At 52.5% G+C, this 27,474-nt stretch overlaps 1 protein-coding gene across 3 annotated transcripts in view; it reads left to right on the forward strand.

Annotated features, from left to right (window-relative positions):
• The window catches only part of ABR (active BCR-related), a 188,535-nt gene that overhangs the window by 35,777 nt on the left and 125,284 nt on the right, over nucleotides 1–27,474 (forward strand). The window contains exon 1 of one of the 3 annotated variants that reach the window (XM_018064365.1): nucleotides 2,683–2,701. The exons of 1 other annotated variant lie outside the window; for it this stretch is intronic. Coding sequence is in view for 1 of the 2 variants with exons in the window: in XM_018064363.1 (XP_017919852.1) it covers nucleotides 8,416–8,476 (61 nt within the window). In the remaining variant the exon portion in view is untranslated. Of the gene's footprint in view, nucleotides 1–2,682; nucleotides 2,702–8,113; nucleotides 8,477–27,474 lie in introns of those variants that run through there. One more of the 3 variants, XM_018064363.1, reaches the window with a different exon arrangement.

A 27,474-nucleotide genomic window follows, 5' to 3' on the forward strand; every position in this document is an offset into this window, starting at 1 on the left:
CCGAAGAACGTGACCATTCTATTCTCGACGTGATGTTCCAAATGACCCTAACAGTTCTTTTTCAGTTGGTAGAGCTGGGTTGGCTGAAGCTTCTGTACTCACTCATTTTAGGGTCTTTGCGACCAAGAGCGTATTTGGCCATTCATCCATTCATTCATTTACTGATTCAGTCATTGAAACCACTATTTCAAGGTGCCAAGTGTACAGTGTGAACAAGAGAGATGAGGTTCCTACTTTCGCAGAGCTCTCAGTCTAACAGAAGAGATAGGTAGTAGGTGATTTACAAGAGCACTGAGTAATCAGAGATGCAGGGCTCCCTGGTCTGATAGTTAGGGAGAGCTTCCTAGTGAATAGCCCACACACCACAGTGAAGATCCAGTGCAGCCAAAAATTTTTTAAAAATTTAAAAAGACTAGAGGGAAGAGTAGGAGATACCCAGGCAGAGTCGGGTGGAACATTTTGACCAGAGATACCATCCTGTACAAAAGTTCTGAGAAAGCAAGAGAGAGCCAGGAGGAGAAGGTGGCAGATGAAGCTGAGAGGAGGTGAGGGGCCAGGCCACAGAGCCTTGTGTGCCACTACAGGGATGTGGTTTTTTTCTTCTGACAGTGATGGGAAGTGTTCTCGAGCTGCTGTGGGATGCTGGAAAACTGTTTCCTCCAACTGATCATTCTAGCTATGATGTCAGCCTCATGAGCCTGCGACTTCTCAGACCAGCAGACCCAGCTCAGATGTGACCACTGTGGGCCTTCCACTCACCACAGCAGACAGCGTTTCATTTCTTTTTTCTCCTCTCTTCCTTAGAATTTACGTCATGTGTGTTGGTTTCTCATGTCCGCTGCTGGCATCAGACTGTGAGGCTAAGCTGATCAGTCCAGGACAGGCAGCAATAAGCTTGGGGGAAGGAGAAGTTAGGACTCGCCAGGTTTCATGATCAGCATGATCAGCACCTGAAAGTGCCTTATGTAAAACATGGACGTCATGGGACAGTTTAGAGACAGTGGGCTGGGCTAGGTTGAGTCACCCATGGGGGAAGGAAGGCAGGGTATTTCCTTGAGGAAGAGAGTGGCTGATCCTCTGTAACCTCTTCTCAGAATCGATCTGATGGTTCCCAGCGGTCTGAGTCAGGCTGCTGTCCAGTCTGCCTTTCCCATCCAAGGGGCATGATGACCCAACGCACACTGGGGGCAGGTGTGTGCCTGGCTTTTGGGGTGGGACAGCCAGGGACTCTGGTATTGCTGGTGAAGGTGGCCTGGGCCATATCAGTCCCTCTCTCCACCTTGAACGTTATATAGGTATAGTGTAGGGAGGACATCAAAGGCAGAAAGATGGGGAAAAGAACAGTGTGGGTATGAGCTTGCTGAGGAACCTTAGCAAGTTTCCAAAAGCCTCTGTTCCTCCTAACCACAAAGTGTCCTTAAGTGTCCTTAACACTGTTGGTATCTGAGGACAGACATTCTTTGGGATGGTTCTGCTTATTGCAGGACATCCTAACATCTCTGGCTTTATAATGCTCCTCCACATTTTCAAATACCTCCTGGTGGGGCGGGGCATGGCATGGCATGTGTGTGCTCATTGTGTCCAACCTCTTTTTGACCCCATTGACCGTAGCCCTCTAGGCTCTTCTGTCCATGGATTTCCCAGGCAAGAATACTGGAGTGGGTTGTTATTCCTTCTCCAGGGGTTCGTCCCGACCCAGGGATCGGACCTGCATCTCTTGCGTCTCCTGCATTGGCAGGCGGATTCTTTACCTCTAATTGAGAACTACTAACTCCAGTGTTTATGGGGACAGGATACATAGAGCTTTGCCGTATGTCCTGCAGATGGCTGACAGAGAGACTGGATAAGTCCCCGCATTTCCAAATGTCTTAATGAAGCTTTTGTCCAGTGGGATGGTTTTTCTTCCCAGGCCACTCATGGGGGCTCCTGCTGTCTCCTGACCCCAAATGGAGCTTCCCCTGATTTCTGTAGCTTGTTTGCTCACAATGGTAACCTAACAGCCCTGTGAAAAATCCAGTGGATGAAACTGAGATTTTGTTGCAGACATTTCCAGCCCTCTTGGCTGGACGGTGTCCAGGGTGGCAGGACAGTCTGCTGGCTGAGGCGCTACTCCATTGGACCACCAGATGGCGCCCCGAGAGCCCCCTTGTCTGCCGCAGGACCACTGGTGGCAGAGACTGCAGAGGGAACTCATCTTAAAGAGGCCTGGTCCTTAAAGAGACAGGGCCACACACCGCGAATTTGACCTGTAATCCCGAAATGAGACTCTCCTGATGACAGGCGACACTGGCTAGGCTCTGATGCTCCTTTGTCCTCACTTTCTCGAATGTTGAGCCGCCACCTCTTGGAGCTGGTCTCCTTGACGACCTGCCCTCAGCCCCTGCGGGCCCCCCTGGACCTCACAGGGACGGGGCCAGCCTGGCTGGTGGCGTCAGAGCTCCTGGCAGAACAGCGCGGGGCTGAGAGGCATCTGCAGAACTCTGGCCGAGACAGCAAGAAGCACAGCCAGCTGCAGGGGAATAGTGGCCACGGGAGGGCAGAGGGCCAGCCTGTGAGCTTTGGCCCCAGATGGACTTGCCTCCGCTTCACTCGGGGCTGATAAGGTTGGAGCTGTTGAACTTTGTCTCTGGGTTCTGGGGACTTGGAGAATCCTTCCGTCTCTTCTGCCTGCCTCTTTCCAAATGCTGATGGGGACGCTGTGGTAAGTCATTTTAGGAAGGGGTGGCGGGGTGGGGCGCCAGACCCTACTGTTGATCTCTCAGATCAGCTCTCAGAAACCTCTGTGTTGACCCCTGGGTGGAACAAGCTGAGCCATGTCGGGTGAGGGCCACTTTAGCTAGAACTTGGTCCGAGACCCTCCCGAAATTGCAGCTTGCCTAGTATGCTCTTCCCAGGATGCTGGACTCACTGTGGCCCCAGCCATGGCAGTGGGGGTTCAACTCAGCTCCCAAGAAATGTGGGAGGACGTAGGGGGAGCCTCACCACTGCCGGGACCTGGATATCACCAGGCTTCTCTCAGCCATCCGAGGGAGGCAACAAGAAGGTGAATGGAATTTTCTAGTTTACATCTTGCCATGACTTACATCTTTCCCATGACTCAAGCTGAGATAAACTTTGGAAGAGAAAATGAAGAAGTGGGGAGGGCTTTCAGTAAATCCGTGCTCCCTGTAGATCTCCCTGCCTGCTGGAAGAGCGAGGAGGCTAGGAAGAGACGGGGAGGGGAGGAAGAGGGCAGAGGACAAAACTGTTAAGCCAGACCTGCCCACTTAGAGGTGACCCAGGAGAGGCCTGGGGAATTTTTTTCTCTTCAGGCCCAAGGGCTAAGGGTGAATCTTAGAAGAGTAAGCACTGCTTTGCTCTGCTGAGCTTAAAGGAAATGGAGCAAGGAGCCAGAAACAGGCCATCCTGGGGGCTGCTGGGCAGATAGGAAGCCTGAGGGACATCCATCTGGGTGCCTACCTACGGATGGGAAAACTGAGGCTGGCAAGGCTCAAGACTGGCCTGAAGCATAGAAGCAGTGGGGTTTGGCTGGGACTGGAGTTCAGGAAATTGTCGCTGGATTTGTTGCAGCCAGCTTGGCTCCAGGATCATCTGGCCCGATGGAGGAGATGTGGTTTTCTCTGGGAACCAGTTCTCATTTTGCTTCATCACTGGTGGCTTGGGTGGGGGGGGGGGGGTTCTGGAGTTACATTCCTCCTGTAGCTCTGATGCTTCCTCCCTGAGTTTAACTTCACTCTGTTTATTCATTTTTAGTCACTCATTGCAGCCCAACACAGAGATTACCCATGTGGACTCTGGATTCAGAATCTCGGGTCATTTCCTAGCTGGCCAATAGCATACCTTCCTGTTTCTATGCAAAGGAATGGAGAGAATGGTAGTGCCTATCTCATTGGCTTATTATGAAGACTGAGGGAGGCAGTCTATGTGATACACATGGAGCAATGCCTGGCACTTAAGAAGCACTCGATCAAAGTTCGCTGTCATTAGTTTTATTTATTCAGCATGTATTATTGAATGCCAGTCTTTTGGGCTTTTGGCAGAAAACTGATCCAGGAGCATGGTGTAGTTACGACTGCTTTGGAGGTCCACCTGAGCCTCATTCATCCACTGGCCAAGGTGCAGTGAAAAAACACAGTCCCGGGTTTTGTTTTTTTTTTTTTTTTTTTTTCCTGCTGTGCTGCACAGCCTTGGGTGATTCTAGTTCCCTGACCAGGGATCAAACCCTTGCCCCCTGCATTGGAAGCCCAGAGTTCCAAACAGTGGACCATCAGGGAAGTCCCTCATCCCAGCTTTTAAAGAGCTGATCTTCCAGGAAGAATACAAAAGAGATTTTGTCTATCAGGTCAGTTTTTTGGTTTTTAATTTGAATGCAGAGCCCACCCCCACCCCACCCCGACCACCTGTATATCCCATCTGCACACCCTGGTGTTCCCTGCAGACCTCAGAGTGGGGAGAGGTGCAAAGACATCCTTTTCATCACCAGTGACCCCGCGGGGACTCCCAGGCCTTCCTATTGTTCCTAGTGGAGCTGGGTTGCTAACAGTGAGGAGGGAAGAAAAGTGGAAATACCTAGTTTTGGTTCTAAGCATGGTGCCCTTTTTCCCACCCTGGCCAAGTGGTTGGTAGAGGCAAGAACTGGATAATGGAGAGGTGGGGTGTAGCACACCCCTGGGGGTTATGTAAGGGCAAGACTGCTGACCTCAGATGGGGTATGTCTTCTTCCCACTTGGCCCACATCATCAGCCCGGTGCTCCTGGCAACCAACTCTTAAAAGTGAAAGTGTTAGTCGCTCCAGTCATGTCTGATTCTTTGCGACTTCATGGACTGTAGCCCACCAGGCTCCTCTGTCCATGGGATTCACCAGGCAAGAATAGTGGAGTGGGTAGCCATTCACTTCTCCAGGGGATCTTCCCGACCTAGGGATCGAACCCAGGTCTCCTGCATTGCAGGCCGATTCTTTATCTTCTGAGCCTCCAAGGAAGCCCAACCAACACTTAAATCCCCCTTAAATATGCTGATGAGGCAGGAGCAGCCGCTTGCTGTGGGAGGTGAGGAGCCAAGGACAGGCTGAGTACACAGGCCAGAGGGAGGGCTGGGAAGGTGGAGTGTGTTCACCCAAAGGACTAGGCAGCAAATGGTTAGTGCAGGCTTGGAGGACGAGCTGTGATGGGTGCTGACTCAGTGCCTTGGGGTGCACGGGCAGGTCCACGCTTAGCTGAATCAGGGTAGCCTGTCCACAGGAACATCCCCCTACTCTGACAGAAGGGGGTTGCTGGCAGATCACCTCACCTTGGGCACAACGTGGGTGAGAATGGCTCTATCTCCTTCCTTCCTAGGATGTGGTACTGGGTCTCCCCCACCTCCTCTCCACTCAGTGCCAGGAATCTGGAGGTTTCTGTTCCAGTCTCATGTGACCCTGCTGCTTCCGCACACTCGTCCTATAGCCAAGGTTAGAGTCATGTCCATCGGAAGCCATCCTATGTAGCCATCAAGGATCTTGACGTAACCGCCCTTTCCTGGGACACATATGTTTGAGACAGTTGTGCAGAGGTGGAATAGGACTGGAAGAGTTTTCTAGAAGATAGTCTCTAACCCATGGTCCAGCAGAGATTTCCAGAGACCTCTGCCACCCTGCTTTCAACCCTGACAGTGGAGATAGCATGCGTGGCCCTCCGTTTATTGTCTGGATGGGTTCCTTAGCTGCTCAGGGCCTCGGTTTGCTCATCTGATAAATGGAGGGAACTGAGATAATAGTGAAGCTGTTGTGTAAGCAAAGCACTCAGATCCAAGCCAGGTCCACTGCAGGCACTTTCCCTTAATTATCAGAAGCACTCCTTCTGATTGGCCTCTAAGGTCCCACTCCCCTCCCCCTATATTGCGTTCTGCACTAGAAGGTTTAGAAGAGGATTGGACAGAATGTAGGGGGGAAAAGCAGAGCTAAGGAGAGCAACTAACATTTTAGCTTGGAAAAAAATGCTGAAAATAGCTTGTTTAAGCCTTTGTAGATAAAAATGTAAAATGTATGCAAATGTATGTGACTCACGCAGAAACATACATCCATGGCCTCCTCACAGTCAGTGCCCAGATGTCGCCATCAGGCAGTGTTCAGAGAAGGCCCAGGCTGCCTTGGGGAGGGGCGGGGGGGGTGGAGTTGTTGGGGAGGGGGGCTGTATTGCTGCTTACCTGGGCTGGTATCCTGCTTGCACCTTTCTTCTGGGTCTGTGCCTTCCAGGTGGGAAGAAGAGAGGCCCTGGGCCCCTCTCTGCTCCTCTGTCTCATCGTCCTCCCTCTGGTTCCTCCAGGAGCCCGTTTGCTTCCTCTCCCATCCCAGCTCTATTTCTGGAGCATCTCATTGGAGATGCACGCCCCCCTCTCTGCCAAGCTCCAGGTGCCTGCTTACTTGGTCCTCCCAGTCTTGTGTGCAAGTCAGAGACGGTGGGAGGTTGACAGCTGAGCAGGGAGACCCACAAGAGCCAAAGTCAGAGCCCGAGCCAGGAGGCCTGGGGTGGGGGAGAGCCCAGTGGATGCAGGGAGGGGCCAGTGTGACCTCCAGGTTGAAAACCACCCACTGTAGCCACCTGTGGATGCTTTGCACCCCCAAAGCATCTTCCCTTGCATCTTCCCCAGGGGCTCACCCCACCTCTGTGAGCCCAATGGCCCCCACCTCCCCTGGGGCAGCTCTGGTGCTACCTAAGCTGCTGAAGGGGCTGGATTCAGGCTTCCTTTCAGCATCATGCAAAAGGGTCTGCTTCTCCTTTTAAGAACAAGATCTGAAACTAATACCGTACTGCATGTTAATGATACTGCTTTTCATTTTTTTTAAAAAAAGAGTTAGATCTGTGGTTGTTTGGAATGATGAGAACAGCACTCCACCCCCCCGTAAATGCTCTGGGATGCTGACAACACTCCCCCATGTAGAGGCCAGGTGAGCTTCATCTTGTAGGCCATCTTGTAGGGGACCCATTGAACTGGGTCCCCTACAGTCACAGCTGTTAACACAGCTTGGGGATGAGGGGTGGAAGGGTTTGCTGCATCAGCAGAAACCTCACTCTCTGAGGTGAAAGCAGGGTAAGTGGCCCAGCGCAGGGGTTCCCTTGTGGGCCCACTGCCTCCCTTCCCTGGGGTTCAGGAAACAAGCTTCCGGGCCCCCTGCCCTGGACCACCCTAGCCTGACCCTCCGGCCCCTCAAGTCCCTTCTTCAGAGTCCTTTGGTCCAAGGAGGCCTGCAGCTGAGTTGCCTTGGGTCTCTTAGAACCAGCACCCAGCGGAAGGCATAAAACTCCCCCACTCCAGCTTCTTCATTGCCTGTTTTTTTTGGGGGGTGGGGGGGGCAGGGGTCTTAGGAGGAATTTTGTTTCTAAAGGTCTCTTCTCAGAGGCATCTTGAGCCCAGACTTCCCTCAACTTGTGATTATGCACCCTTGGTGTCCCTCCTTAGATGCGCTGCCGCTGGAATCCCCAGAGAAGGTTCCTGCCGGGGACCCAGCGGAGACCCTGGGGTCTCTCCTCTAACCCTGTTTGTCCTCCACGCCCCTCGACGACCTCCTCGGCCTCCTGCCTTCCTCTGCTCGCCGCCTCCCTGGTGTGAAGGGCAGGGAGCAGCCTGGCTTTTAGGTCAAGAGTGTCTAAATAGACAGGCAGTGTTAAGGTTTGGAAGGAAAGAGTCCTTGGGCAGCCAACGCTTCCCGCGGGCGGGCTCGACATTAACCCCGTCCACGCCGCTCCCCGGGCTTGCCGAGGGGAGGGGCCTGGCAGCCGCACTGGCCCCTGAAACTGCGCTTAGAGATCCTGGGGTGGCAGGTGATGTCACCCCTGCGGGCCCATAGGTCTCCCCGCAGCACCTAGTCTGCGGGTTGCCAGAATTTGGCCAAGCCCAACGAAGGGAAGGAAGAGGAGTCTGGGTCTGCGTCGCCCCCCCGGAGACCCCCGCAGACCCCCTCCTCGGTCACCCGCTGGAGTCCCTCTCCGGGTGGGGGACAGCTGCTCCCCGCACCTCTGCGGGGGGTCTGGAGGCGTGCCGCGGCGGGGGAGGGGGCGCGGGAGCCTCTCGCCGATTGGTCGCGGCTCCCGCCCCCCGCCCCTGGGCGCCGCGCAGCCCCGGGGAAGTTGCTAGTTGGCGGGCGGGCTGCGGGGCCGCAGCTCCGGGATCCGCAGCGGGGCTCGCGGCGGCCGCAGGGGCCGGAAGGGCTCCCGGGGGCGCTCGCCGGCCCTCGCCCGCCCTCCCCCTCCTCCCGGGCGACTCCGATCGCTCCTCCCTGCTACCTGTTTCCCTGCCTCCCCCTCGCCTCCACCCAGCGCTCGGCAACTTCGGCCTGCGGGGCCCGCCGCCCGCGCCCTCCCTCCTTTGTTGTGCGATGAGGGTCGGGTTTCCGATCTGACGGAGCCTTCGCCGCCGCAGCCGCGCGGAGCCGCGGGCATGGAGCCGCTGAGCCATCGGGGCCTGCCGCGCCTCTCCTGGATCGACACCCTCTACAGCAGTACGTGTGTGCGCGCGGGCCGGGGAGGCCGGGCGGGAACGCGTCCCGGAGCCCCGCGTGGAGCCCCGACGGCCCCCGGGGTTCGCGTTGCTGGGCTTGGCTGGAGCGGGCTGGGGGCTGCGGGCACGGCCGCCCAGGTGCCTGGCGGGCCGGGAGGCGGGAGGAGCGGCTTGGCGCCCCGCGATCAGTCGCTGATGGGATCCCCAGAGTGGACTTCCAGCCGGAGCGGGGGTGAAGGGGGCGCAGTGGATCGACGGGGCCAGGAGAGCTGTGTCACCCCTCTCCCACCTGTTGTGTAACCGAGCTCTCCCCAACCCTGGAGCGGAAGGGAAGAGCCCCGTAGTGTGTTGACCCCCGCTCCCCGGCTGGCTGCTCCTTCTGTGCACCCCGAAGCAGAAAGGCCATTTTGTCGAAGTCCTTGGCGCCTGGACTTGCCATCTCAGGGACACCCTGAGGCCAGGGTGTTTCGGGGTGGGGGTGGGGTCGTATGGTAAGGGAGACTGTAGCTGTCGATCTCCGCGGGGGGCCGTTTGGATGAAGGACCTGAAAACCCCCAGCTCAGCAGTCTTTCCTGCCAGGCTCATCATCATCCCCACCATCACCCTCCTTCCTCCCCTACCCCACCCCCCCAAAAAGAAAAAAAAAACAAAAACCCTTCTCCGCGTTTCCACCCTCCTCGTTCCCAAATCTGCCTCGATCATGTGATTGCTCTTGCACTGGTGCTGGGGATGTATAAGTGATCACGCCTACCTTCTGGGGGCTTACGCCCAGCCTTGAGCACCCCCTTCCCCTCACCCCCTTCCCCCCACCCCACCCTCACTCTTGCTTAGGTGGCTAAAGCACTGCATTTTGCCCACCCCTCCCTTGAGACATCGTCCCCAAGCTTTCAGTGGTATAGGAAGAGAGAGGGTTCTACTGGCTCCTGAAGAAGGTAATAAGTGGATTTTGCCCTCCCTGGTCGCTTCAGGGGAACCGGCCCACTTTCTCTTGCTAGGTCTCCCAGCCTAGGGTCCCACGGGGGAGGCAGGTGGAACCAGGTTCCCCCTTCTGGACTCTAGATGCCGCTGAACAAGGCTACATGTCAGGGTTAACCTGGTTTGAATGGTGGGGAGAGTGGACAAGTTGATCCCTTGAACCCCAAATTCTTGCCCTGGAGGCTTCTCAGTACTCATTACCCAGCCTCTGACCTCTGTATCCCCTTGGGTCCCCATCATTCCCCATAGCTTTTTCTCCCCCCTCTTCTCCTCCTCCCCCTCCATCCTTCCCCCCCCCCCAATCTGTTTTCCCTTCCTTTCCTCCCCCCAGCAGCTCTCCTTGTGATGGTTCATTCTGCTTTGGTTTTTCAACATCAAAAGAGCAAAGCTGGATCCCCTGGGTGTCAGTCCTGCACCAAGCCCAGCCACTCCATCTGCTCCTTCCCCTGCAGAGGCCAGCACCATTGGGTGAAGGTCAGAGTCCACGGCTGCTGTGTGGCATGTGTGCACACATGTGTCTGCCTGAATGGGGGCACACATCTGCTCAGAGCCCGGCTACAGATCAGCTCCTGACCCCAAAGGGAGGATTAGTGACCTCCTCTTCACTGTGCGCTTGCAAAAAACAGTCATAACAATGCCTCATATTCACATGCAGCTTATGTTCCTGAATATTTCTGGCTCTTTGCAAAACCCAGTCCTGCTTTCCCTATTTCCCAAGGCATAGAATCCTACAAAAAGCTGTCTCTGGCTTTCTCTTCATTGCCTTAAAGAAGCCTCCCCTGCCTGATCATCTATCTGGTCAATCCCAAGTTTTCCTGACATCCTCCACTCTACCCCAATACCTGTCTCCCCACCCCCCCTCCCTCCAACACATACACAACCTGGAGCAAAGCAGCAAAATTGCTTTGAAAATTTCCAATTAGAGGAAGGTGGGATTGGAAAGGGGAATTCGACTGAGGGCTTCTTTGTGGGGGGTGCCTGTTAATCAGCCCTGACTCAGGCAGTCTGGCATCTGAACTGTCTACCCTTCTGCTGCTGCCTTGGCCTCTGGGCTCCCGGGGCAGCCTGGATAGAGGGGAGGCGGGGGGGCACTGGCTTGGCAGCAGTGTGAGGAGTCCTTGCCTCCTTCTTCCAAACAGCTTATTGGAGAGCTGTAGAATGAGGCTTCCTGGGGAGGTGCTGTGCAGTCATGTTTGGGCTGTTAGCCATGAAGTTTCCTCCTGACAAGAGCCTAAATTAAAACAAATACCCGAGCTGTCATTTGCCTGGCAGCATGGTTTTGTGGCTCCCCGAGGAAGTTCCCATGCCTCTCGGGAAGCTATTTGGTTACAGGTCTCACAGTCCTGGGGTGGCAAGTCCCCACAAAAGCCAAATCCATCAGGAATCATAAAGGGGGTGTACACAGGGCACAGGGTAGCCAGGATACTTCTCAGGGACGTGAAAGTCCTGGTGGCAGTGATAGTAGCATCTCCAAGGACCTGCTGTGTGCCAGGCACTGTGCTGGGTGCTCTCCATCCAGTCTCTGCAAACCTCACAACTCTGCAAGACGGGTAGTCTTATCTCTCTTTTATGGGCTAGCTAGGCTCAAATCATTACCCTAGGTCACATGACTGATAAGTGACAAAGCTGGGATTCAGATCCTACCGTAGGATGTTGAGGAAGACTCTTGAGTGTCACCCAGATATATCTGAGCTTATTCACAGTCTTGCAGTGGGGGACATCTGTCACTCTGGTCCTCTGTCTCAGTGTTGTCCCCAGAGTGGCCCAGCAGGGTAAGGGGTCTCAGTGATTCTGAGCCTCACTTGACTCTGTGTCTCTTGGAGGAACTGGAGACTGGTCCTGAAGCCAAGGCAGGGGTGTTTGAGGCTCTGTCTGATTTCACTGAGGCTGGTGGTTCTGTATGCCTAAGGTGCCAGCCTTTGGAATTGTCAGCTCATTCTTTCAGGCTTTCGCATCTGTACACACTTCCATGGCAGCTTGATGGTCCCTTGATAAGGGGTAGACAGCAGACTCCCTCTTTCCCATATTGTTGAAGTCCTGAAGGTCTGCAGTGATGGTGCAGAGAGATGGGTTGGCTCCCAGCTGCCCGTGTGATCTGGGACGGACTGGAGCAAGGTCTTTGCCCGTGGTCAGCTAGCGTGGTGGATGAGGGTTCCTGCAACCCCACTTCCTGTCCCTGGACCATTCATTTTCCTACATTTACGTCATAGCATCAGCTGTGCCTCTCAGGGCCTTGCCTAGATTATTTCCCTGAAGCTGGTGTGTTTCTCTCTGCACGGAGCTGTTGTCTCTGTGTGTGTGTTCTCTGCCTGTGTTCTTCATTTTATCTTCTCTCTTTCACTACTCCTTCCACTAAATACTTACCACTTTCTCTTGGCTTCCTTCTGTACCATGGGATCAGATTGGATCAAATTAAGTTCTATAGAATAATGAAAAGGGGGGGTGCTCTGAAACTTTCTCTTATCCCTCTGAGTGGAGATGAAAATCTTTCACTGTATGTTCAGGATTTCTCTAAGAGAGAACTGAGGACTAATTTAAGGTACATTTAAGGTATGCCTTTGCCCTTCTAGCCTCTTTTTTGTCCCAGGAGATTTAACTCTGGCCTCAGACATGCTGACTCTATGGACCAAGCAAAAGCCTCTATTATTGGGATGTCATAGAAGGCAGAGCATGATCATCTGTTATTAGAACCTGCCTTTCGGAGCTCACTTCTGTTACCTGAAACAGCATTTCCAAGGGAAATTTCTGCCTCCGGTGATATTTTTATGCCCCTTACAGACTCGGTGCCCTGTCTAATGGGCAGGAAACCATTTGGGGCTATGAGAATACAAACCCATCTCCAGATGACCATGAACCTGTCTCAGTTTCCTACCATATTCCTATGTTAGCTGCACCAAAGACCAAGCCACTGGCCTGACAGTTGATGTGGGCTTGATCAGGGCAACTCTCTTACCCAGGCCACATAAGACTAACCCAGTGTGTGCCAGTGAACACCTGCAAATGGATGCTTTCTTGTCCCGTGGCTAAGCCCCAGTCATTTATTCCTGTCTGTCTTCACCAGCCCGTAATTGACATGACCACTGGAGTCCGATAGGTGGGCCTGGCAGAAGAATTAAGTCTCCTACTCAGAGAAATGTAGTTTTTCATCATTGTTGTGATTGCTGGTGTTACTGTTCTTTTTTTTTTTTTTTTTTGTTACTGTTCTTTAGAGAAAGGAAGAAGTGACAGGAACATTTGTGAAGAATCAGCTAGGAGGGCAGAAGATGGGAGGAGAGTAGGTAGGAGGGAAAACTTGGGTTATTCTCTGGGTCTGGGGGCGATTCTGACACCTTTGTTATGCACACTCCTCTGCAGAGTGAAGCTCTGATGTCTCACGTGGGTGCAGTGGAGATTAATTGGTTAATATTTCTTGAATGTTTTGAAGAGGAGGAGTGCTCTTTAACTGCTCAGCTGTCCAGCTCATCCCAGCTTTTGTCACTGAGCAGATCCATGAAAGGCTGCCCGAGGAGTTTGGAAGGGGCTGGGAAGGGTGCAAGGGGACAGGCAGGGGCAGAGTGTTGAACCAGGTTCTTCGCTGGTGCCTAGCCCAAGGCCTTGTGCCGTAGTAAGCCCACAGTAAGCTTTGGTTGCACGAGTGAGTATGAGAGGGAAAAGACTTCCGGGTTCTTGGCTCCTTTAACTCCTGACTCCATCCGAAACCCCAGAAACCCATTAGCTGGCCCATTCACAAGTTTCTGGCTGTGTGGATTTGGTAATTGTAGTAGCAGTGGAGTCGGAGACCCCCCAAGGGAGTCCCACGCATTACTGGGGCTTGTGATTACGTGATTGGAAGCCTTCGCTGCCAGCGTTGGTGCTGCAGCTGTTTGGCTCGGCTTGAGCCCTTTGGGGTGACAGGCAGCTTCAGGACAACTGCGTGTCATCTCCACGTCATCAGCTGCCTCGGCCAGGCCCCTGGCTCTGGTAGGCTGAGGTGATCCATGGGGCTTGGAGGACCCGCCACATTCTACCTACAGGGTCTTGGCGCTTTCCACTGAGTACCAGGGAAGAGGCCTGCAGGCTCACCTCTCTCCAGGGCTGCATAGAAGAAGCTGATTTTTCTTTTGACTTGTGGCCTTGGTCTGCCCTTGCTTTCATTCCTTAGGGCAAGATATGGCCGAGCCATGGATGCCCCTGGGGGCAGTGGGAGCATTCTGCTTGTCCCCGAAGCTGGAGGAGAACCTGATCCTGTAAATGGGGGAGAAGAAAGAAGGGCTACAGGCAAATGATAGCATGCACCTGGGTAGCAGGGTTGGGGATAGAGGCCCAAGCCTACCCCTTGCCCAGGGCGTTTGTCACAGAGCCCTCTGAGACGGGGCCAGCTGGACCTGTGACCCACTGTAGATGGGGCAACCAAATCTTTTCCCCCAGGCTCAGACTTCATTTGGGCCTCTCTTGATTTTCTACCCTTGCCCTTTATTCCTGTCTTCTCTTCCTGCCATTTCTTCCACAATGCTGGATGAAAAATGAATATGGGTTTACTGGCCACATAGAAACTGACAGGGTCAACGTGGTCTTTGGGAGACAGGGTGGGCTCCGTGATGACCTAATTGGTCACGTGCCCTTCCCCCTTTTCTCCACCCTCACCTCTGAGGTCTTCATGCCCCTCAAGACCAGTGATCCTCAACCTTTTTGGCACCCTGGGTGGGGAAGATCCCCTGGAGGAGGGCATGGCAACCCACTTCAGTATTCTTGCCTGGACAGAGGAGCGTGGTGCACTATGGACCATCACAAAGAGTCAGACACGACTGAAGCAACTTGAGCACGAACGTGAGCTGTGGATTTACTCAGGACTGCTGGGGAAGAATGTGACCATAATTACCTTCATGGGATTGAAGGGCTGATCCTATTAGTGTGCTGGGCTAACCCCTTCCTCCTGGGCATTGCCTCCTGGCCAGCTGTGAGGGTTTAATGGATCAAGATCGTGGAGACCGAAGATGTTGTATAATTAAGCCTAGTTATTTTCCGAGCTGGGGGTGGCCACTCCCCACAGCAGCAATTGATTTCCTCACTTGTGGTCACCCTATTCAGTTGCAAGTTACCCTGGGCCTAAGCTGCATACAGTCCATCGTTTTGAGTGAATGCTTCCCTTTGAAGGCACAGCTTTAGGAGAACAATCCCTTTCTGAGGGGTCTGGGTGACTGTGTGCTCTATGTGATGGTGCCTCTGGAGTTGTGGTGTGGGACCTCTTATGGACATATGTCTGAGCTCTGCAAAGCCACATGGAAACCTCATCCATGGGTCTCTCGCAACCACTGGGCCCAAGGAAAAGAAAGCCCAGTAGTCCAGCCAAGCTCATAGATTTTAGGTTTTTCTGTTTGGTTTAGGAAGAATGGAAGAAGCCATAATGTTTAACTAGTCCTACTGTGTGTCAGGTGCTGTGCTAGGTACTTTCTTACATTACCCTAACAACTCACCAAGGCACCTTTTATCATCCCCCTGGCCTATGGATGAGGACTCCGAGGCCCTGAGAGGTTAAGTTGTTGCCGAAGGTCTCCTGGTTTGAGCCAGGTCAGTTCTCAACTGTAGTTGAGTTGCAGATGGCTGCAACTCTACCTATAGCCGATTCAGCTGCCAACAGCAATAACGATCTTAGCCAACACCCATGAGGACCTACTGTGTGTCAGCACGCCCCTGGGCACTGCCCATGTGTTATCACTAATCCTCAACAGTCCCTACCTTATGAGGTAAGAAGGAATTATCACTACAGGGAGGAAACTGGGACTCAGGGAAGTTAAGTAATTAATTCAAGGTCCTAGAGTGCAAGCCAGGAGTCAAGCATAGAATTGGCCTCATTTTTTTAATAGATATTTTTATTTATTTTGGAGAAGGGAATGGCAACCCACTCCAGTACTCTTGCCTGGAGAATCCCACAGACGGGGGAGCCTGGTGGGCTGCCGTCTGTGGGGTCACACAGAGTCGGACACGACTGAAGCGACTTAGCAGCAGCATTTGTATTTATTTGGCTGCATCCGCATCTTAGTTGAAGCAGGCAGGGTCTTTAGTTGCAGCATGTGAACTCTTAGCTGTGGTATGGGGATCTAGTGGCATGTGAGACCAAACCCGGGCCCCCTTCATTGGGAGCGTGGAGTCTTAACCACTGGACCACCAGGGAAATCCCCTGGCCTGACTCTTAACCCCTCTTTCTCTGACTCCCTTGCCTTTCATGGCAGCTGGTATTTTGTGGAGATGGATTGATCTGTTCATCTCTCTAACTAGAAGGACAACTATGGAGATGGTCTTGGTCCCCCCATGGTATTTGGACAGCTCTCAGCCTTCAGGTGCCCTGTAAGTGCCCACCGGCTGGGCTGCCTCTTCCTAAAAATGGATCCCAAGGAACCCTCCCATGGGTACTTGAACCCCTTATCCCAGAGTTACCTCATCCCTGGATTCCTGGCAAGAGTTACTCTGGGTTAACCCCAAAATAAATAAAGAGGAAGGAGAGAAAATAGACTGGAGGGCAGGGACGGGCAACAGCTAAGGCCCATTTTCGAGAGCCGAGCAAGGCAAAGGACAAGTGGGTGGGGACTAGAGAAGGCAAGGACTTGGCTGAGCCCTGGTGCATTGGCTCTGATCTCAGGCCTTTTTAAATTCACCACCACAGTTTCCAAAGGGAAATGAGGTGAGCTCTCGGGCATTAATCAGGCCACCATGCACCAAGGCCCTTTTCTGAGGCCCAGGGCCAGTTGGGCCACAGATCCAGCTTCTGCATTTGAACTCACCCACGCACAGCATGCTGGTGATGGGGTGGCTCCAGCGCAGGCCCAGAGTCCCCTGCCCAGAGTTCAGGCTACAGTGGAAGGCCCCTCTTTGGCTGGAGCCAGAAAGGCTAGGACATGATCTGAGGGCTTGCTGCAAAGGTTGGTATGTGGAGAGTTTTTGGGGGTGATGATAAAGGGGGTAAAGGCCTGTCCTGAGCTGACCACCCAAGCAGGAGGATAAAAGTGGAGATGAGGGGAGGGGAGGGGCGCCTCCATTCTCTTCCTTTCCCTTCGCTGCTCAGAATGTCACAGGCCGCTTCCTTCCTTCTGAGTCTGCAGGCGTTTTTAGGAACTCCTTCTTGGTAGGGTGTAGGGACCCATAAACCACCCCCTCCCTGGCTCTTCTGTTTGTAGAGAGGCTAATGTGAAATTCCAGCTGCTCCCCGGTCTTAGGCGTTCCTGACGCCTTCCTCCCACCACCTTGAACTTGCCCCAGCCTTCTTCCTCCTGCTGCCCTGGTGTGCTCCTGCCCTCCGTGTGAGTCCGGGTTGCAAGCAGAACCAGAGGCTCCACCTTGACAAGTGCATCCTTCAAGCGCCACCCGGAGGTGACCTCTGTCCCCTCCCCCACCCAGAGCTTTCTCCCATTCTTCCGGCCCCGCCCCCAGCCTCCTTCCCCCTCTTCTTCGCTGCTCCTCTAGGGAAAAGGTATCTTCTGGGGAAAGCCAATGAAACAGGGCTGCCCAAGCCGGGGAGGGTTGAGAGGGCCTGGAGAGGGATCCTGTCCCTCCAAAAATGGCACGTTTCACTCTCGAGTGTCTCCACTCTTCGTTCTGGGTCAATTCTTGAGTCTTTCCTCACCTCAGCAGGACCGGGAAGCATCCATATAATAGCTCGTGGGAGGGGCTGTTGTTATCAGTTCTGTCGTGAGAGAGGCCCCAGAGAGCTGTGATGGGACCTGGAGATCTGCTCATGGGTGGCCTGGCCAAAGGAGTCAACTCCTCGTCTCCCCGACTCCCCTCCTCCCCAACTCCCCTCCTCTCCTCCTCCCCTCTTCCCGCTCTTCCCCACCCCCCATTGGAATTAAGTTAGCAGAGGTCAGGGGCCCCTACCAAAGGGAAATTGGGCTAGGGGTGTGTGTGTGTGTGTGTGTGTGTGGGTGTGGGTGTGTGTGTGGGTGTGTGTGGGTGTGGGTGTGGGTGTGTGGGTGTGTGTGGGTGTGGGTGTGGGGGTGTGGGGGTGTGTGTGGGTGGGGGTGTGTGGGGGTGGGGGTGTGTGGGGGTGGGGGTGTGTGGGTGTGTGTGTGGGGGGGGTGTGTGGGGGTGTGTGTGGGTGGGGGTGTGTGTGTGTGTAAGTCGCTCAGTCTTGTCCAACTCTTTTCGACCCCATGGACAATACAGCCCATGGAATTCGGATACTGGAGTGGGTCGCCTATCCCGTCTCCAGGGGATCTTCCCGACCCAGGGATCAAACGGGGTCTCCTGCATTGTAGGCAGATTCTTCACCAACTGAGCTATCAGGGAAGCCCTGGACTAGATGAGTGACTCACTAACTCTTTGGACTACCGCTCATACAGAATACAGACATTTTACATTGTGAGCCAGGGCACACACAAGCTGAGCAAGCGTTCATGGGGTAGTACTTACTGTTCTATCACGTTTGCAATGTACACATCATTTTGTGCCCTTCTAGTCTGTTCCAGTCCACTGCATTAAAAACAAACCCGAGAAGTGTTGGTCATGACCTATGATATTGATTTCATGACCTGCAATATGAAGAAAATAAGTGGACGAGATGCTCTGTAAGGAATAATGACGTATGAAACTGCTGTAATTTATATACCACTGTTGTGATTTTTGCCAGAGTCACACACTTCTGTTATTATGGACTTAACTGTTTTTCTTTCCACTTGATTCATTATTTTAAATATCATTTACCTAGAAAGAAAAAATCTGTATCTCTTTCAATAAATAGTTTCCTTGCAAATAAATAATACTCAACAGTGTTATTAGTTCTAGTTATGCACTGTTGCCCTTGGAAGGCTCTAGGTCTGAGCCTCCTGTGTCTCTGTTTAAACGGAAGGAAACAGAAGATAGATATTAAAGACATACTGGTACCAAACAGTAGCAGGAAAGATTGAAAGAAATCAGGAAGGGAGTAATTTTCTCAACATGTGCTCTGGTGTGCTTCAGTGCAGCGTGGCAAGCAAGCAGGTGCTAATTAGAGGGCTGTGGCATCTGCATCCTCTGCCTCTATCCACCTGGAGCCCTGGGCCCCATATTTCCTGAGCCGGGAGAGGGGAGGGGAGAAACTGGTTTTTCCTAGGAACAAATATGCTAGAGCAAATTCTCAAAGTCTGTTGTGCATTTTTTTAAGATTTTTTTAATATGGATTTTCTTTTTTTTTTGGTCTTTATTGAATTTGTTACTGCATTGTTTCTGTTTTGGTGTTTTTGGCTGCGAAGCCTGTGGGATCTTAGGTCCCCGACCAGGGATCGAACCTGCACCCTCTGCATTGAAAGGCGGACTCTTAACACTGGAGCACCAGGGAAAGTCCCTGTTGTGCATTTTAATAGCCTGTGTGTGCTTAGTCGCTCCGTGTCCAGCTCTTTGTGACCCCATGGATTGTAGCCCACCAGGCTCCTCTGTCCATGGGGATTCTCCAGGCGAGAATACGAGTGGGTTGTCGTACCCTCCTCCAGGGCATCTTCCCAACCCAGGGATCGAACCCAGTTCTCACACGTTGTAGGCGGATTCTTTACCATCTGAGCCACCAGGAATAATGGCCTGAGGCTCTTGTTAAGATGCAGATTCTTATTCAGTAGGTCTGGGCTGAGGCCTGAGATTCTATGTTCTAGCAAGTTCCTGGATGATGCCAGTGCTGCTGCTGACGATCTAGGGACCACAATTTGGGTAGCAGGGCCCCAGTGTTCTTTATACCGTCTCCTAGGGGACTGCCTTGTGGACCCTGATCCAAGTCAGACCCTTCTGTTTCCCAATCAAAATAATGAAGCGATTGATGGGACACCTGGTGAGCACCATACCTGAGCTGGTGCTCCCACATTCACAGTCTCATTTTGTTCTCACAGTAAACCTGTGAAAGGTTGTTACTCTCATTTTAAGGAGGAGAGGAGGGAGTGGCCATTGTGACTGGCCTCTCCTGGGGACTCTGCCGGGGCAGCGGGGACACCTGCCATGGGGAACACCCTAAGTCCCCTCTGCCTACGCTCTTCCTGAGTGACAGAAGCCCGGGCAGCTGGCCTTCATGCGTTCTTCTGTCTAGACAAAACCTTCCCTGTCCCCACCCCCCAACACCCCCTGCTCAGAGCAAACTTTGGTGTTAATGGAGCAGAAAACCTCAGTTGTTAATTTTCTAGTGCATCATTGAGAGGGTTAATAAGCAACCAGCTGGTGTGCCATCCAGCTCTGTGGAAGGGCTGTGTTTTCCTTTGCATTTGGTCTGCAGACGTTTTACAGACTCTGTGGCAACTCCTGACCTGGATGAGTCAGTGGGCATCTTGTGCCATTTTTGGGTACAGAACTTTTAGAGACCCAAAGCAGGGGCTTTTTAAAAAAAAAATTAATTTACTGTTGGCTGCACTGCTCTTGGTTGCTGTGTGCAGGCTTTCTCTAGCTGCCAGGAGCAGGGGCTACTCTCTAGTTGAGGTGTGTAGGCTTCTCACTGCAGTGGTTTCTCTTGTTGTGGAGCATGGACTCTAGGGTGTGGTCTCAGTAGTTGTGATGCATGGGCTTAGTTACCCCATAGCACGTGGGATCTTCCTGGACCAGGGATCAAACCAGTGTCCCCTGCATTACAAGGTGGACTCTTAACCACTGGACCATGGGAACTTTGGGTCCTGTCTTCTCTCCCTAGAAAGGATGGACGGGATGCAAATCTGATGAGGAGCTGTTTCTTGACTGAGGACCCATGACGGCTGGTCAGCTCCCATCACAGCCAGGCCCTAGCTGCAGACACCTGAGCAAACTCCCTCCCTGACCCTGAGATGCCACTCTCCATCCAGATGGCTGGTACTGCACTCAAGCTGGGGGCTTCCCAGGTGGTGCTAGTAGTAAAGAACCCGCCTGCCATTGCAGGAGACATAAGAGATGCTGGTTCAATCCCTGGTTTGGGAAGATTCCCTGGAGAAGGTCATGGCAACCTACTCCAGTATTCTTGCCTGGAGAATCCCATGGGCAGAGGAGCCTAGTGGGCTACAGTCCATGGGGTTGCAAAGAGTCAGACACGACTGAAGCAACTTAGCAAGCACGCATGTGCCCACCCACACTCAACCTGCTTGCATCTATCTCTCCTCTGCCCAGAAATTCTCAGTGGGGTGTTTTCTTCCCCATCCAATCCAAATGCCTTCAAGATATCCCCCGTGCTGCAGGACACCTCGCACTATCCATTCAGATTTGCCAGCATCCCAGCACACGCCCCCTGCTCTAGCCGCTAAGACCCCTCACCATTCGGCAGCCAAGCTCTGTGCTTAAGCCTCAGCCCTGGTTGCCACCACCTCCAGGAAGCCCCTCTGCCTGATTTTGCACTGGCCGCAGTGAGCATCCCAGCTCAGAACCTGAACACTGCTTGCTCAGGCCACGTCACTGAGCCCTTTTATCTATTGTTTCGTAGTGTTTACCAATGTAGGCTTTGTGCCTGTTGTCATTTCTTCTCTGCCAGACTGTAAACTCCTTAGAGGCACGAAGAATAACAAAGGCTGCCATTTATAGGGTGTCAGACAGTGTCCTTAAGCACTTGACAAACAATGTCCCATTTAATCTTCAACCCCCCTGCAGAGTTCTCAACTATTTTTATCCATTTTTCCCCCCCAAGATTCTGGAGAGGGTAAACAGTTTTCCTAAGGTCACCTAGCCTAGGAAGAGCTGAGCTGGGGTCTAAACCCAGGTCTGTGTGATGCCCTGGCTTATGCTCCTCACCAGAGATTCTCAAATGCCAGGGCCCTCAGCGTGAGAACCTGGGATTGGCCGCTGGCATCTGTGTGTTTGCACAGCTCCTCTGCACGCCCAGTCTGATTTGGGGACTGACTCTTAACCACTGCATGCACCTCCCTTTCCAACACTCAGCTGCGCCCTGAGCACTTGAGAGCTTGGAAATGCATTATAGGCGGTGAGGGGGTATGAAGAGGACGCTGTAGGGGGAGATGCTCTAGGAGAAGGATGTGTTGTTTTAATATAGGGGCCACCTAAGAGAATCACGGGGCAGGGAGGATGCAAGGAGGCAGTGGAGCTAAGCAGGGGGAAGACAGACGGGAGTTAGAAGAGGCTATTGGAGGGACCTCCCTGGTGGTCCAGTGGTTAAGAATTCGCCTTGCAATACAGGGGGCGTGGGTTCCATCCCTGGTCAGGGAACTAAGACCCCACATGGGATCCCACATGGTCGAAGCAACTAAGTTTGTGTGCCGCAGTAGAGAAAGACCATGTACTGAAATGAAGAGCCCGCACAGCCAAAATTAAAAGTAAGATAAAATGTCTCTTTTAAAAAAATAGAAAGAAAAGGCTATTGGAGAGGTCAAACCGTCGACCCTGTCTCTGCCCCAGCCGTAACTCAGGGCCTCACCTTGACCCACTAATCAGCTGGGGCATCTTGTAAGAATGCAGATCCTGGTACAGCAGGTTTGGATAGGGCCTCCTGCTTGGCATTTCTAACAAGCCCCCAGGTGATGCCCGTTCAGTAGGAAGGCCCTGGACTCCTCAAGCCCTCCTGGAGGATCTGATTCCATCACTCACTAGGCTACCATCTTCCCGCCTCCCTCCTCCCTAGAGGATAAAATCTAAACTCCTTAGCACGCATGGTGGGAGCCTTTTCAGACACTGTCTCCAGCCTTCTCTAGCCTCACCTCCTGCTCTCTTTATCACACTCCCCACCCTGCAGCCCCACTGAATTCTTCACAGCTCCCTAGACACCCACCATCCCCAGTCAGAGCTGTTACTTTGCCTGGAGGCATGCGCTTTGGCCTTTCTCAGCCAGGTGAGGGTGAAGCTGAAGGTCACCTTCCTGGGAAGTTTCAGACTGGGGAGTGGGCTCTAGACCCTGGCTCTAAGAGAAGCCCCCTGGAGGTTCCTAGAACCCTTCTTGTCCTGCTCCCAGCAAAGGTTGGCCAAGGTCCCGGACCCTGCAGAGGAATCAGGTGATTTCATTGTCCTGCTTTGAACATTTGTTGTGTCTTGTCACCTTCCACTAAAAATAGAGCTGAGAATGACTGAAGTCAGCCCAAGTCTGGTCTGGGAGAGCAGAGTGGAGCAGGTGGGACATTCTGCGGAGCCCACGAGGCCAGACCATCTGTGGGGGCTCTGGGAAGGGGGCCCTGTGACCTGGGCCGGGGCTTCCCAGACGCTGTGGTCATGCCCTGGGCTCTGAGAGGCCAGCCCATAGCTGCTTTCACTTTAAGCTTTTCTCTCCTGGCTGTGGAAATATTTCAGGACTTCCTGAGAAGTTTCCTTTGGTGCTTCCTGAGTTTTCTCCTGGGCTCTTTTGCCTCCAGATTTCAGCCCCAGCCAGGGGCAGCTCCCGGAAGAGCTGCGGGTGCCGCCCTGGCTGACCACAGCCCCTACGGGGACCGCCTCCCGAGCGCCCTCCCCTGCAGGAAGGCCCCCCAGTGCACTGGTTTTGGGGAGCAGTAGCCTCCCTCTCTCTGGAAAAAAATTTAAAAATGTCTCTTCCTGCATTCAGGCTCCTGCCTGGGGGCTGAGGAGCAGGTTCTGGATGCCGCTGGCAGGTGATGGAGGGCTGTATCTCTGATTCCTGAGCCCTTCTGAGTGCAGAGCAGCCAGAGGGAAGGGGACAGAGCCTTTGAACGCTTGCTGGGACAGTCACCTCTGGTGATTCACTTCACCTCTTTGAGCTTCCTTTTCCTCTTGTATAAAATGGGAAAAATCTTATCAACCCCACCAGTAGGGTTGCCCAATTTTTTAGCAAATACAAACACAGGATGCCCAGTTAAATTTGAAGTTTAGTTAAAACAATGAATACTTGTCTTAGCAGAAGTATGTCCTATGTAATATTTGGGACGTGCGCATACGTGCTCAGTTGTGTCCAACTGTTTGTGACCCCATGGACTGTAGCCCAGCAGGTTCCTCTGTCCATGGGATTTCTTAAGCAAGAAAACTGGAGTGGATTGCCATTTCCTTCTCCAAGGGATCTTCCTGACCCAGGGATCAAACCTGCGTGTCCTGCATTGGCAGGCAGGTTCTTTACCGCTGAGCCACCAGGGAAGCATTTGGGACATACTTACACTCAAGACTTGTTACTCGTCCAGAGTTCAAATTGTACTGGGTGTCTTGTACTTTACCTGGTGTCCCTACCTCTGGATGAGATGGTGTGTATGTAACGCTTAGGGACCCAACTAAATGTTCCTTGCTCATCTCATTACTTTCTTCTCTCCTCTGCCACCCCTGACCCGGAGAGGCTGAGCTGTTTGTTTCTTTGGAGTAGTCATAGAAATATAGAGGTTGTTTTTGTAGAGCTGACACAAAAAGTAATGAACAGCTAGTGGGAAAATGCCAGTAAAAATAGCTGTCACTTAGCGAGCACTAGCTGTGTGTCCCACGATGTTCCAAGCACTTTCTGTATGTTAACCCCCTTACTCTTCACAGAAACGCTATGAAGAAGACACTTATCTCCACTTTACAGATGAGAGCACAGAGGCAAAGAATAGATAAGTAACCTGCTCAAGGACACCCAGCTAGTAAGTGATGAGCTGGATGTGAACCCAAGCAATCTGGCCCTCATATTGTTGGTGTTAAACGGGACATTATACTGGATCTTGCCTACCGACTGCCACAGCTAAAGATGTAAAGTTCCTTTAAGGTCAAGGACATGGAAACCTACAGAGATGGTTTCCCAAAGCAGGTGATAACACAGCATGCTCCCAGAGCGGGTTGTGACTTCCCAGGTTCCCCTGAGATCCTTGGATGGAGAGAGGGTTCAGTCAGGCATGAGGAGCTCACGCTGGGGTTTATCATTTCCTCCCCCCACCACCCCTGAATGTCACAGAGGTACTGGCCATGTACCAGCCTGTCACCCCGGGGGCATGAGCTGGCCGCAGATGATAGCTCATTCCTGAGGTCCTGCAAACCCTAATCAAGTCCTTTTCAATCTTATTAATTCACAGATAACTGTGCCACAGTAGGATGTCTTCTTGAAATTCTTCATGATTCTCTAGGATAGAATGCCTTTCCTTTGATAAAGTGAATGTTAGCTTCCCTGGTGGCTTAGCGGTAAAGAATCTTCCTACCAATACAGGAGACCCTGGTCTGATCCCTGGGTCAGGAAGATCCCCTGGAAGAGGAAATGACAACCCACTCCAAGTATTCTTGCCTGGGAAATTCCATGGACAGAGGAGCCAGGAGGGCTATAGTCCATGGAGTCATAAAAGAGTCGGATATAACTGAGCGACTAAAACAACAGCAACATTCAGCAACAAAATGAAGTTACTGGGGACCAGAAAAATACCTAAGGGCTTCCCACATGGCTCAAGTGGCAAAGAATCTGCTTGCAGTGTGGGAGACCTGGGTTCAGTCCCTGGGTTGGGAAGATCCCGGGAGAAAGAAATGGCAACCCCCTCCAGTATTCTTGCCTGCAGAATCCCATGGACGGAGGAGCCTGGAGGGCCACAGTCCATAGGGTCGCACAGAGTCGGCAGCAGCAGCAGAAAAATACCCAAGTGGAGAAGGAAGACAATCCATGTGCCGCTGCCCCACCCCCGAGATGACACCTTCCTCCTTGCTCTTTCCTTTCTGGCCTTGGTCCTTGTTCAGGGTCTGGCCTTGCAGCCTGACTGTGCGTTCCCAGCAAAGACCAGGCTGCGGGCCAGAGCATGATGGAAACCTCGAATGTCCCAGCACCACCCCTGGATGCTTATGCCAAAGGGAATGGTGAATCGGAAAGAGCGTCTGGAAACCAGGAGGTGCTGTCCTGCCTTTGCTAGAGTCTTGACTGGCTCTTCACCCCCGTCCACCGCAGGAGCAGCAGTGTGGAAGTGCCTGTTGTTGAAAGGGGCTGCCTGGCCCCATCCCAGCTTATGACTGGAGATCAGTTTCCAGCATACTTTGTAGGTAGCTCTAGAGGCTCTACTTGGCCTGAAGCCCAGAATCCAAGTCTTCCCGCCTCTTTTCCCACCACAGGCCTCCCCCAGGCTCAGCTTCTCAGTGTTGTGGTCTTTCCTCACTTTCTGAGGGTTAACTCCAGTTCATTCACAGAGAAATCTGAGACCAAGAGCTTTGCCTATTGCCTCTGCTCCCAGCTCCTTCCATGTATCTGCCGTCTCCCTGTTCCCCCTGTCCCCCAGGGACTACTCACTCAGTAGGTGCTTGTTGGCAGGTTCAGAGAGGCCCTGGTTCATTCATCAGGAGATCAGTGTCCCCAGCCTGGTAACTTAACTGCTGTATTTGTCAGGGTCCAGCAGGATACAAATGGCACACTCAGCCCGAGTGGTTTGGAGAGAGCTTGGAACAGGACTACGACCAAAATGTGGGCAGAGCGAGGGGAGGGTCTGGATCCCACACCTGGAGACACAGAGGCCCCGTGGGTGGCTTCCTGGCAGGAGCTGCAACCTTCAGGGAAAGCACGCAGCCTGGGTGGCCCACAGGGAGGAGCTGCTGGGAGAGAGATCCCAGCCTGGCACCCCTCCCTTCCTTTCGGCTGGGGCAAAAAACAGGGTGGAGAGCCAAGGAGAATGGACCTGGAGGGGTGTGCTCCAGGTAGAATGATGCTCTCTGGATTTTTCCCCATTTGCAAAGGGAGGGTTAGAAATACCTACCCTAGGACTGCCCTGGTGGTCCAGTGGTTAAGAATGCACCTTCCAATGCAGGGGACGTGGGTTTGATCCCTGATCGGGGAACTAAGATCCCACAAGATACCCATCTAAGATGCCCACTAAGCCGGTGCCTGCAACTATTGAATCTGCATGCAACAAATAAGACCTAATGCAGCCAAATAAATAAATATTAAAAGAGAAAGAAATACCTGCCCCATGCACGTCCTGGGGTTGTTGTAAAGATCAGTTAACCTTCCCATTTATTTGATGCTATAGTCCTTCGGTGATATGAGCAGTTATACGCATGGGATAAAACAATACTGGGCCCTTGTAAATGAAGGTGAAGTTGCCATTTCATCTCTTCTCCATGGTCTAGACATTGCTTCCCTGTCTAAATGTCCTGTGTAAGTAGAAGTGAATTTCTTCATGGACTTACTACTGTTAAAGACAATCGCTATTGTTTTAAATAGCACTAAGGCTCGTACCTCTGCATCGGTCATCTTACGTGGGGCAAATGATTTCATGTGTGACGAGATGGAGCGCTCCTTACATGATGCCCTTTGTGTGGTGAAGAGAGTTTTGGAGTCAAAGTCTGTGGTCCCAGGTGGGGGTGCTGTCGAGGCGGCCCTTTCCATTTACCTTGAGAACTACGCCACCAGCATGGGCTCCCGGGAACAGCTCGCTATTGCGGAGTTTGCAAGATCTCTTCTTGTCATTCCTAATACTCTGGCAGTTAATGCTGCCCAAGACTCCACAGATCTGGTTGCAAAATTAAGAGCTTTTCATAATGAGGCTCAGGTTAACCCAGAACGAAAAAATCTAAAATGGATTGGTCTTGACTTGGTCAATGGTAAACCCCGTGACAACAAACAAGCAGGGGTGTTTGAACCAACCATAGTTAAAGTTAAGAGCTTGAAATTTGCAACTGAAGCTGCAATTACCATTCTTCGAATTGATGATCTTATTATATTACACCCAGAAAGCAAAGATGATAAGCATGGAGGTTATGAAGATGCTGTTCACTCTGGAGCCCTTGATGACTGAGCTGTTTTATTTGTAACAATGTTAGATGCAGCTTGCTTGTACCTCGAATATTACACATTAAAGTGCAAAAAAAAAAAAAATCAGTTAAGATAATGGACAGTGATGATGTGTGCTCATCGTATCATTTAATACCAGAGTAAGGGATAATTGTTGTTGTTGATAAACACTCACTGGGTACCCCCCACAGAACCTGTCTTACACATTCTCACTTCTTCTGGGGAGTCTCATTTCCAAGGGACATATGGGTAAAGGAATGAGAAACTGCAGAATTGCAAGAGCCTGGATTTGAATCCCAGAGCCCCTGCTTAGTGTTCACATGCACTGAGCAAGTCATCTAATGAGCTTCCCTGTGGCGAAGTATACCTCACTGGGGTTCAGAGGAGAATGGATGCTGTCATTGCTAAGCCAGTGCTCGGAGGATCTACCAGCATCCCTCATCCCTCAGCTGGGTCCAGACTGAAGGGGGTTAAGT

This window comes from Capra hircus, chromosome 19, assembly GCF_001704415.2.
Source record: "Capra hircus breed San Clemente chromosome 19, ASM170441v1, whole genome shotgun sequence".
Taxonomy (NCBI): domain Eukaryota; kingdom Metazoa; phylum Chordata; class Mammalia; order Artiodactyla; family Bovidae; genus Capra; species Capra hircus.